We start from the raw sequence: 12623 nt of genomic DNA, 5'->3' as shown, positions 1-12623 counted from the left end.
ATGCAACTGATAGAGATAGAAAATAGTTTTCAGGATAATTTTCCAACATTTATGTTTAGTAAATATTTTCAGAAGTCTGGGTGGACAATTTTTTATGCCAAAATAGACCTATATTAATAGGGTGATATTTTGAATGAAAAGAGTTGTGGTGTAAAAGATGACACCCGTAACTAGCTACATACATTTCTCATTAATCACTCAATTATAACGATTGAATATAAATCTTATCCATACGTTGATATCCAGATTATTCTGGATTTCAAAATGTTTAAAAAAAAATTATTGTTATGTGATCGATAGCTATAGATAATTCGTTGGAAAGTGATGTAAATTCTCCTCTAGTTTTCAAAGGGTAGAGCTTAGTTGATATGGTAATGAAAAACCGCCAAATGGCATCAACGACTAACCAAAGTTGCCTGGAGTGCCTGGTGTTGATTGTGTCGTCGATGATGGTCAAAGGGCCCTTTATTGCCTTTGTTCAACATGGGGTAATTCTTCAGCTGCCTATTCCGTTCACCAGAACGTGGTCGCTCGAAAAGTGTCTAAAAGGTGTCTTATAACTTGCAAAAGTTGCATATAAGTTTATTCCCGATGGGGTTTGAAAATTCTATGATTGGCGAATTAAAGCCGAAATTAATGCGACGAGAGCAAGGGCAAATCTTATGAATATTTCCTTGGACGGAGGCTATTCGTCCTTTTGCTTTTGCCTTTTTCAAATAATAACAACCTTTCTAGTGGAAGTTGAAAAATATCAAGAACATCCCTATTATCATTTCATCTACAAGACTGATACCGAAAAAACTACCAGATGAGAATTTGAGGAAACTTCAGTTGGACGAAAATATTTGAGTCATGCAAAAGGCGGTACTGCTAGGACGGCGAAAATCGTTCTCAAGTACATGGGGAAAGCAGCGTTACACTAGCACGGCACCTCAAAGAATTTTTACAATTTCAATTCCCTCATTTTGCTCTCGTTTGGCACCGTTTTGTTCACCACTCACTTTATTTTGCTTACCTATGTGTACATTGAGCTGCTTCCAGAATGCCCGTGATGCCGAATTGATACGGTTGTGTATTTCCGTGTACAGGTTAGCCCTAGTATTTATGAAGCTTCCCAAGTATTTGAACTGCTCGACCCGTTCTAGACTTTCATTCTTCAGGCTGATATCTGTTTGAAGGCTTTCTGGCGGACTTAATAGGATTTTGGTTTTGTCGATATTGAGTCTAAAGTACTCTAAGGTCTAAAGCTTCGTATATATGTTTATAGGTGTCCAACATTATCAGTTGATCCTCTGAGCTGCTAGCGATGAGTGCGCAGTCGTCTGCATATTGAAGTTCTGAGATAAACTTTGTACGGGTTTTTGCTCTGAGGTGCTTTAGGTTAAACCGGCCTCCATCAAATCACCTTTTGCAGGCATACTCATGTCAGCAATTATCGAGACAGCTTTGGCGAAAATATTGAACAGTGAAGGCGCTAACACGCAGCCTTGTTTTATTCCAGAGTTGGTGAAGAAATGGTCGGTTATATAGTCATTATGCAGTTTTCTAGCGGTATTGTTGGTATGGAGGCTCTTGCACACTGCTAAGAATTTTTCGGGTACTCCAAGGCGTCCCATGATTTTCCATAGCGCTCTCCGATTCACCGAGTCGAAGGCCTTACTTAAATCAATGAAGGCTGTATAAATCCTTGATTGTTGTTCACGGGCCTTCTCTTGCAGCTGTCGCAGTGTAAAAATTTGGTCCACCGCACCTCGATTTGGCCGAAAGCCGCACTGGGATTCAGGCAATAGATTTTCTAAGAGTGGAATCAGACGATTAGCCATAATCTTCGAGAGAATTTTACCGGCCAGACTAAGCAACGATATGCCCCTGTAATAAATAGGAATATGGACGAGATATATATGCTTATCGAATTTTGGGCAACGAAATTCTTTCTCGGGATCTCAGCATCCTAGATAATTAATTGCATGAGAATAAAGGTTTTGATGACGAGCTTATGAATGATATTTTTCCAGTTGGAAGATAAGTGTCGAAGAAGTAGAGTTTCACGTCGGACATGAGGCTGATTTTAAGTTAAGAGGAAAACGGTTTAGTTTAGATAATAACTCGCCCATAAGAGCTTATATATCAATTCAATATTCGAAGATAATTGATTCGGCGTTGTAAGAATTAGCAGGCTCTTGAGTTTTAACCGGCTAATTCAATTAATTTAGAAAAATGTAAGGTTAGCGCGTCGTAGAATAATTCTGGATACACCCACGAGAGGTGGAGAGGAAATTTGGGTTTTTGGTCTAAGAAGGGGAATGATAAAAAGGAACCAAAAAAGGGAAGGGACTCAGTGGGAAGTTAGTCGAAGAAAATATACGTCGGGAAGACGGAAGTAGAATCCGGGATTCGAAGAGAGTAGATTTGGAAGTCCGAGAGTAGATTCGGCAGTTCGAGAAATTTAGAAGTATTTTTCGGCGTTAGGTCTCAAAAGGGGAGACGGGTACAAGCTATTCGGGGAATAGTGTAGGAGAATTTGTATCGTGGTGAAAGCCAGTTTAGGGCATAATATTGTTTTTTTATTTGTGGTATAGATCGAAAATAGGATTTTAGGAATTTTGGATAGAGTCGAAACGAAGAGCGTTAATCGTTGACGGAAAAGTGCGGGAACTGCGGTTGAGTGTAAAGAATTCGCCGTTCTGTGCGAGGAAAGTCTGGTGATCGAAAAAGTTCACCAGCAGCCCCATCAGGCGAGCGACGGTCGCTGGTCGCAGAAAAAGGTAGAAAGTTCCAATTTTTGTTTGTCCAGAGTCCTGAAAGCTCCTCTAGAATTCATCTTATTTTTGATCATATTTTTATTGTTGTTGTGCAATTGAAAAAAGATAATTTTAATTCAAGATTTTATTGACGGAATTTTAATGTTTATTGCTTTGCGTACTTTGCATGTGTGAAAGTAGTTGAGATTTTATTTTGGTCGTCATCGACCAAATACATGCTTGTAAAGAAGTATTCAAATATCTGGAATAGATTTATTCGTTAAATTTTAACAGAGTTTCATTTAAATTTTCTCCCCAGAAGATATAGAAAAACATCAAAGTCCTGTCCTTCGCGCGACCGGCCGAATCCATCATTTTTGCCTTTAAAAGGGCCTTCAATTTTGTGTGTTAACATCTTAAAAAAATAATTACCCCTTGTTCAGTGGAAAGCCGCTCTTCCATTGATTCCAGGTAAGGGGTGTTTTATTCCACCCCTGTAATTGTTGCAATTTGTCGTATCGCTATTGTTCTTTTAGAGGTTGATAACTAAAGAGTCTCTGAAGTCTTGTGGCACATCCCCTTGTTCCCAGATCTTGCGGAATAGTGTTAGGAGACTAATGACAGGGTCTTCATCCAGGGCTTTAAATATCTCCGAAGGAATGCTGTCTAGACCAGGTGACTTATCATTTTTCATATTTTTTATCGCACTTATAATTTCCGACATTGAGATTTCGTCATCAAGCGATGTCATCGGACTATACGCGGGTAGCTGGTCTAAAATGGACAAATCCGAGTCCTTATTTTGATTCAAGACCTGTTAGTAATGCTCCTTCCATCTTTCAAGTATTTTCCTATCATCAGATAGAATATCTCCATGAGCATCTCTTATAGAAAAGTTAGCTTTTCTGCTTGGACCACAAACAGTTTTAATAGCTCCGAAAAAACGCCTGTAGCCATGGTTATCGGCGTAAGCTTGTATTTCCCTAGCTTTTTCTTTCCACCAGCTATCTCTGATTTTCCTTATTTCTTGACGGACTTCGCGTTTAATGTTCATAAGACTTTTTGGGCTGCAACATCGCCAGGCTTGTTAATTTCTGTTTTCATCGCTTTGTGTTTTGCCTCCAAAGGGGGTGCGATATGAGTTTCGCTGTCGGCGAACCAGTCTGGGCATTTTCGGGAGCGTTCTGCGCCCAGTATCTCTTTCGCTGTATTTGTAAGAGTTGATTTGAAGCGGAGCCAATGAGTCTCAATGTCGTCGTTATAATCCGGTGGTGTTAGGCAATCTTGGACGGCAGCTGTGAATCTTTCTTTCGTCGAAGGGTTTTGTAGTTTGGAGATTTGAAGGCGCTCTCTTAGTAACTTTGGCTTGCGTTGGTATTTTGGGAGCATTGATATTTTCATTCTCGAGATTACCAGCCTATGATCAGTGCAGCACTCCAGATCTGCTCTGGGTTTAGTGATCTTTACCTCTTTGAGATCTTTTCTTCTCACGATAACATAGTCGAGAGTATGCCAATGATTTTCGGTTAATTTGGCGGCCAGGTCGTTTCTAATGGCAAAGACTACGCCATGTTGTCTGATTTCGCCTTCCGGAAAGCCCTTCCAGAAAAGAGTATATGCTGTTTCTACCAAGCTACCTTCGTCCGAAAGCGTGTCTCGCTTAAGGCAACTATCGCAATGGATGTTCGTTGCAGTTCCTTATCGATTAGGGCGGTATGCCTCACGGGTCGGTCGGCCTTGGGGTTGTCTAGCTTTGGTCTGACGTTCCATGCTGCAAAAGCTAGGTGCTTTTCATTGATGGTTGTACGATGATTCGCTCGCTCAGGCAACCTCCCTCGGAGATCCGAATGGGAGGGTATTTTACCTCCGGATACAAATTTTGTCCTGTTCGACTAACCATCTTTTTGTAGGAGCTGCGTTAGAAGGTGTTCTAAAGCTGCACCAGTAACGCTGTCAGTGCAACTTTGGTTGCCGTTTCGACTAGATTATCTTGTGGCACAGGTAACCTGAGACGACAAGGTCTAAAACGTAACTTAAGGCTTAAGCAACTCAGAGAGCCATTTCCTGCTCAAGCCAATATTTAGGCTAGGTAATGGTGGGAAACAGAGTTATACCGCTCATGTTCGGTCGCCAGAGCCTCGTTCCACTTTGAATTGTCTATAGCTCCATGAACATAGGTGAGAAAAATAAACTGAGTGGTGAGCAAAATGAGAGCATCAAAATTGCAAAAATTCTTTGAGGTGCCCTGCTAGTGTAACGCCGCTCGACCACCACCATGAGGTGTTGAGCTTTATCCTTTTGATATCCGAGATATCTGGGATAAGTGAATGTTCCTCTGGAGAGGAGTGTGAAAGCCGCAAGGATGAAGTCATAATAATAATGAGTTTATTTGTGTGAAGTGTAAAAAGCGATACAATTTCTTCGTAAAATATTACCTATATTTTTTCTCTTTCATACAGTACTCAGACTACTCAGTACACTAAAGTATAATCCACAAAATATATACCCATAAAGCTCAACGATGTCTATGGGGGAAAAGAAATAATTTTAAACATATCAAGAGAAGAAAGAAAGAATGAAGGCGGAAACACATTATTTTAAGGCCCGGCGCAAATAGAAATGCAGGTTGGTGAGGTGACGCAGGGTGACGCAGTTTTCTCCTGACAAGTCACTCTACCAGTATGGGTACCACTCACGAGGCGTTTTCTCGGGACTATACGATAGGGACTATCGAGGAATACCCATAATAAGTCCCCGTGTGTGGCCGACCAGCCCCTACTATCGGCATCCCCAACATCTGGGGATTTCTCGTAGTCGGGCGACCGAGTGATATTCATTGATGCTACACTGGAATAAGGTTCCTAGTGTAGGAAATGTAATAATTTCCTCGAAAATAAATTCACATGCCGAATTCCTACAACAAATTCGAAGAGAAAATCAAAACGAAGAAACATAGGAAACCACTCCTCCTTCGTCGTACAATTTCATTGGTGCAGAGAAAATGTTCCGAAAATGGTATAAAAGGAACCCATATGGAAAGCAAAATTCATTCACATTCACACTCAGCGATCGAGACAGACGACCACCAGCTAAGAAATTTACGCATATCGCTTCCGCATTCCAAGCCTGCACACAAACGGTTCTTCTCAAAACCACTCCAGCTACCCGAAGACGTGCAGTTCCAACACATCTGTTAACAATTATCAGGGCGACACTTGACCTGCATCCCGAGCCTGCATTCCGGACGTCAACAGTGACCGCACATTAGGGCGAAACAAATTCGTTTTTGTTAAAACGACATTGCATATATTTTACTCTTCAGGGCAACCCTCATAAAGTTGGGTTGAATAAAAACTGTGATATTCTCTTTTGAAATATTTTATTTCAATTCCCTTTTCCCTGGTAAAACTAACGATAGTTCCAGCTCAACAGACTATTCAACCCACACTAGTTCCCAGTAGAAGCCCCGTGTGTGGCCGACCTAGCATAGCCTAGCATCAGATCGCCAGATGGGATCCTCTTCGGCATCGATGCTCTACCTGATAGTCTCGAGAAAACGCCTTGTGAGTGCTACCCATTCCTACTTCACTAAATTAAAGTACAGTGGAGTTCAAATTGAGAAAAAATCATTCACCACATGTCCGCGATCGCCAAGCAGAAATTAGTTCTCTTTACGTTTGAAGCACCTGAAAGAAGGTTCCCCCAAAACCATATCAGGCAAACTATTGATGAATCTAGGCCCCAAAAATGCAAGACATCTAGATCGCTAGCCTTCTTCGCAGACTTCGTTTTTAACTTTGAGGCTTCAAGACCTCTTGTATGATACACGTGGGTGTGGGATAGCTGTTGTCGTTCCAAATAGGGTTTATCCTTGAATAGTACGTTACTACTCTAGAGAAGAACAACCCTCTAAGATCTAATAATTGTGCTTCCTTGATTAACAGTTCAGTAAGGTAAGTATACGCTCTTTTCATAACATTATTTTCAGGATTGTTTCTTGAACAATTTGCAATTTTTTCACATTACTTTCGGATGCTGCGTCCCAACCCAGAAAGTTAGGCGCGGATTTTTTATTTCGGTTTTTACCGAAAACTAAGGCAAACCCAAACTGACCTAGTGACCTAAGATATCTGCATCTCTCTCTATAGCCTCTAATTCAAGAAATTATCATACCCGGGCAACAAAAATTCTACCTAACAAAATAATTTCCTGTAGAGGGACCATTGAATTTGAATTTTGAATGTCCCCAAGTATTCGCTTGATTATTATTTTTCATTGGTAGCTATATGGGTCAAAATCACCAAGGTGGCAAATTCCGCATTCTCTTTTATGATGAATATACCTAGCAGCCATTACTTTGATAATCAGCTCAAATTATCACTCAACTTGTATATGAACTATATTCACTTTGGCAGAGCATAGAATTGAATAGTTCACTAGTAATTTCATTTTTAAATTGAGCTATCGCATAAAACAATCATTCCGGGAACGTTTTTTTGATGTTGATAATAAAATGGGGGGATAATCTAAGTAATTTTTTCCTCTCTGTCCAAAAGCAGTAGTGCGCAGTTAATAATCTTACACTGAAAAACTCTAATGAAATCCCAAGCAAAAACATTAAGGAGCAGGAGATTGCTATGAATTGAGCTTTATGATTGTTTCTTGGTATTGGATTCTGCAAATATGCTAATATCGCCGAATTATATACAAACAAATAATCTGTAGGTATGAGGAACCCTATTGATTTTAATATAACCAGATCCTGTTCTTGAATATCTGAAATAATACAGTATTATTTGAGTTTTGGGTGATGTTCCCGGAAATGACGACGTGTTCACGGAATGATGTATGTGTTCCGTAAATGACGATAAAGATAAAATGTAAAATTATCGAATCATAAGCAGATATTTAGATGTCATATTTATATATTTGGTTTATTCTTAATTATTAATCATTCTAAAGTCATCAGCCTTTACGTTTTTAGCTTCATTTACACACTTCCATTGAAAGTATGCCGCAGAATCTGTATCATCACCTGGCTCAAATTTTGGATTTTCAGAGTTATCACATAAACCATTCATACAGTCATGGGAAGTTATATCGCAACTATAATCCATGATATTTCTCTCAACACCTCCGTACTTGATATTTTGTAAGTTTTCTTATTTGTTCAGTTTGAGTTCGAAACTTTCGTGCTTGACACATAAACAAGTTTCTCTATCCCTTAATCTTGGGGCAACTACCCAAAATGTTTTTGCCCTTAATAATATTGAATAGGACAAATTTATTGCAGCTCCGTTGAGTAATTTTGACATCAGTTCTTTAACGGAGAATAAAAGGTGTAGTTTTTGTTTCTTGATGCCTCTCTTCTTCACGAAATCTCTTTTGGCTGGGCACATCCTACTAACGTCATCCCTTTCGAAGAAATCTTCAACTTTTTGTTGAACTTCCGGCTTCAAAACCATCTTACGCATTTTTGTATCACACACAGAATCGATGAACTGTTTCTTTGTTTTAGCAAAAAAGTCTTAGTCATTTTTGGAAAACTTCCCTCTCTTTAGAATTTTTTCTTCGAAGTACTTTCTTTGTCTTTCAATTGCGTAGTCATTACTTCGTTGAATAAAAGAGTCTTGCGTATTTCAGGAGATTCGTCGATATCTCCTTGCAATGCATCTACTTTGCTTTTTGGTGTTGTTGTACCTGTCCTCTTTTTTTCATTTCTTCTCAGTGTCCTCTAAAAATTTTCATATTTACGTTTAATTTCAGCTATCATTTTATCCTGCCGCATTATTTTGCGGTATGCTTTGGATCTATCTTTCCGCACAATTTTTCTTCCCAATGACGTTTTCCTCAATGATAGTGTTGAGCTGCATCATCATTGGAATGTGAAGAATTATTTTTCATTATATTTGATAATGCTTTCTTCTTTTTTCTGTATTTTTGTGATGCTTCATTCCAAATTTTTCTCTGCTTTCGCTTTACTCTCTCAGTAATCTCAGCATGTAGTATGCTCTATCCTTAGCCCTTTTAATATCTCTATCATTCTCAGTCATCTTATCTAAAAATTTCTTTTTTCTGGCATTAGCCTTTTCTCGATTCCGCAAGTAAGCTGAACTATTTTTCTTGAGTTGTTTTTTCGTACGTTTTTTTTTTATTTTCTTCAGACTTATGAGACTCCATATAGCTGAAAAATGAAACATTTATTAAAAACCGAGTTTACACCATACAAAATGAATTAAATGATCAATGGTTATAACATATACCATTTTTGCAATCAAATAGTCATCTCGGGAACATCATAGTCATTTCGAGAACGCTCCATCAAGTCCGGGAACGTTGCCGAAATGACCGTTCCCGTAATGATTTTTTCAAATACGAACCCCATTTTCTTACGTCAGTCATTTGCGATATCGCGTTTGGCTTGGTTTATGTAAAATATTTGAAGTAAGTATTCGTTACAAACACAATAAAACATATATTGTTTAATACACATAATAAATGAACGCGTTCCCGGTATGATGACCTATTGATGTACGGTCTATAAAAAATGAATCGAAAGGTACTTACCATTTATTTTCAATTATGAAGGATGAAAACCTTACTAGACAGTCACTTCCTTTAGACCTCCTACGACACCGGACCACATCTAATGTAAATACTGCGTTAACAAACATATATAATAGTTTTTTCGGGCGATCAAAACTGTTCACTGAAATGACGCTCTTATTGTCGGAAATGATATTTTGTACCGATTTTCTTTAATTCAATTTTTTTCTTCAATAAAACCCTTAATTACTTGATTTAAGATACAATTTTAGGCCAATGAGGAAGAAAACTTGTCTAATTTATTCCATTTTATGAATATTCACGATGTTAGTTTCCAAAGATTGCTATTCCGGACACGTTCCCGAAATGATTTTTTGTACGTATTTCTTCAAATAATGATGAATATGTTTCATTTTTGAAGTAAAATATATTATGTATAGTTAAAATGAACACAGGTGTGATTTTACAAATGATAATTTTTTTGGAAAAAGGCAGAATTCAGTGATTTATTTTCTGTCAAAGGTAATTTTCCACCTTGGTGATTTTGACCCATATGTGATTAGGAAAGTTTGAAGCAAAATATTCACGGATCGAAAACAATTTCCAAAGCGATCTGCCGAGCGTTATCGACAGTTGAGTTTAGTCTCGCGGTTGGAAGAATGCCAGCAGGCATCTTGTGGTGCACATCTAGACAATGAGCTTTGCAACAAAGGACAATGTTATTTGCAAAAAAAATTTGACGAATTTTCCTTGTTTTCGATATTATTCGAAGAAAAAATACACCGTCCCTTTTGAGTCTTGCGTAAGAAAGATTCAAGAAACATATCAATTTTTCCTCCAGCCACAGTAGCCTCAATTTGGTCTTGGCTTGAGAGTAATAGGACAGCCTTGGGCACAGTTTCAGAACAGCATTCGCTCAATATAACTGGGGTTATCGAGTAAATTGAAGAGAAAAACCAGTCTCAAAAACCAAATGTTTACTCACATATCAATATACAATAAAATGAACAATATAGGTATTATCAGGATAAATCCAAACGTGTCTTTCAAATGTATAAATAAAATCATTTTTAATGCCGAAAATTGCCAATGACGGGGAGATAATTCACGCCATGAAATCACATAAAACCGAACTAAAACTGGGTATTTTGAAGAAAACCTGAAAATTTTAAAAATAGTGTAGCATTTATTCGCCCTCGTCAGCTTCTTCTTCCTCGTCGAATTCGCCTTCTTCCTCGGCAGTCGCTTCTTGGTATTGCTGATATTCTGATACTAAATCGTTCATGTTGCTCTCAGCTTCTGTGAATTCCATCTCATCCATACCTTCGCCAGTGTACCAATGCAAGAAGGCCTTCCTCCTGAACATCGCGGTGAACTGTTCGGAAATTCTTTTGAATAACTCTTGAATGCAAGTGGAATTACCAATGAAAGTCGAGGACATCTTCAAGCCTCTAGGGGGAATATCACACACCGCTGTCTTAACATTATTAGGAATCCATTCGACGAAATAACTACTGTTCTTATTCTGGATGTTGAGCATCTGTTCGTCAACTTCTTTCATCGACATTCTCCCCCTGAAAATAGCCGCTACCGTTAAATATCTTCCGTGCCTTGGATCACAGGCGGCCATCATGTTTTTGGCATCGAACATCTGGAGAACCAATTCTGGAACAGTGAGCGCCCTATACTGTTGACTTCCGCGAGAAGTGAGAGGAGCAAAACCAGGCATGAAGAAATGCAGACGAGGAAAAGGTACCATATTCACAGCCAATTTACGCAAATCTGAATTGAGTTGACCAGGGAAACGCAAGCAAGTGGTCACACCAGACATGGTAGCAGATACTAAATGGTTCAAGTCGCCATAAGTAGGGGTGGTCAGTTTTAAGGTTCTAAAGCATATATCGTAAAGGGCTTCATTGTCGATGCAATATGTTTCGTCTGTGTTTTCCACCAGTTGATGTACTGAAAGGGTTGCATTGTAAGGTTCGACTACAGTATCTGACACTTTGGGCGAAGGTACAACAGAAAACGTATTCATAATCCTATCGGGATATTCCTCTCGGATTTTTGAGATCAGTAGTGTGCCTAGACCCGATCCTGTACCTCCTCCCAGAGAGTGAGTCAACTGAAAACCCTGCATACAGTCACAGCCTTCTGCTTCTTTACGGACGACATCCAGAACAGAGTCGACCAATTCAGCGCCTTCTGTGTAATGTCCTTTTGCCCAGTTGTTTCCAGCCCCGCTTTGACCGAATACAAAATTGTCTGGTCTGAATATCTGACCGAAAGGACCCGAACGAACAGAGTCCATAGTTCCAGGTTCCAAATCCACCAGCACTGCTCTGGGAACGTATTTTCCACCAGTGGCCTCATTGTAGTAAACGTTTATGCGTTCAAGTTGTAAGTCAGAATCTCCGTGATATGTTCCGGTCGGATCAATGCCATGTTCATCGGAAATTACTTCCCAGAACTGAAAAAGCAGAAATGTCACATTACATTCATAATGCAGAGCATGCGAGAGTTGTATGTGGACATCCAAGATCCAAGACTGGGCAATGGAATGTAAAAAAAAATTATGCAAAAATAGGAAATGTTTTTCTCTAGGAGCTTCATGATTCGATGATACTTAGCAACAATCTTTCATATCACTTAGTAAATTACTAAATTGGCAATATTGGCATCCAGAAATTATGCATGTTGATTGGTTACCATGTGTTCTGAACAAGAAATACGTTTATCATTTCAATTTTGAAACAACAAAATGATCTATTCATAAAAATCACTAATCATTCGAAGACATCACACTTGACATTCACAAGAAAAATCAGAACTGACGAAAGGGGAAAAAGTCATGATCGTACCTTTGCTCCTATTTGATTACCACATTGACCTGCTTGAATGTGTACGATTTCTCGCATTTTCTATTTGGATTTATGTGTGTTTTCTGTTAAAAGGGGAACCAAGTTTTTACAATTGTGTACGATTTTTTCTAAACAACGTTGGTTACTAAGCAACGGTTTTTTGTTCAGAACATGCCGCCTCCATATTTTCCAACTATTTTTATTTTATGGTCAGTCACAAAATTTTACTCACAATCTAAGATATACAGGGTGTCTGTAAACAAAATGCGAAGGACTAAGGGAGATGATTCCTCGATGAAAATAAGCAGGGGTAGTTCCTATAAATTTTTTTCAAAATCGACCTCCCTTCCAAGATATAGCCTTTGGAAGGCGATGGCGAGCTGGTAGTTTTTCGGGTTCTAAAAAACACTGAGTCATAAAACTATACATAATATGAAGCACTGAGTAGATGTTAATTACTTACACAATTTTTTTT

General features: G+C 38.8%; 1 protein-coding gene across 1 annotated transcript; it reads right to left on the bottom strand.

Annotated features, from left to right (window-relative positions):
* Positions 1–10249: 10249 nt before the first annotated feature.
* LOC123307914 (tubulin beta chain) lies at positions 10250–12310 on the bottom strand. Its single transcript, XM_044890399.1, has 2 exons — positions 12149–12310; positions 10250–11757 (listed from the first exon to the last, which is right to left on the bottom strand). The coding sequence occupies exons 1-2, from the start codon at positions 12203–12205 to the stop codon at positions 10474–10476; spliced, it is 1341 nt and encodes a 446-aa protein (XP_044746334.1). The 5' UTR covers positions 12206–12310; the 3' UTR covers positions 10250–10473.
* Between the last annotated feature and the right edge of the window lie 313 nt (positions 12311–12623).

The sequence above is a fragment of the Coccinella septempunctata genome, chromosome 2, assembly GCF_907165205.1.
Source record: "Coccinella septempunctata chromosome 2, icCocSept1.1, whole genome shotgun sequence".
Lineage (NCBI taxonomy): Eukaryota > Metazoa > Arthropoda > Insecta > Coleoptera > Coccinellidae > Coccinella > Coccinella septempunctata.
The sequence above is the reverse complement of the archived record's forward strand: the minus strand, read 5'-3'. Positions and strand labels throughout refer to the sequence as shown.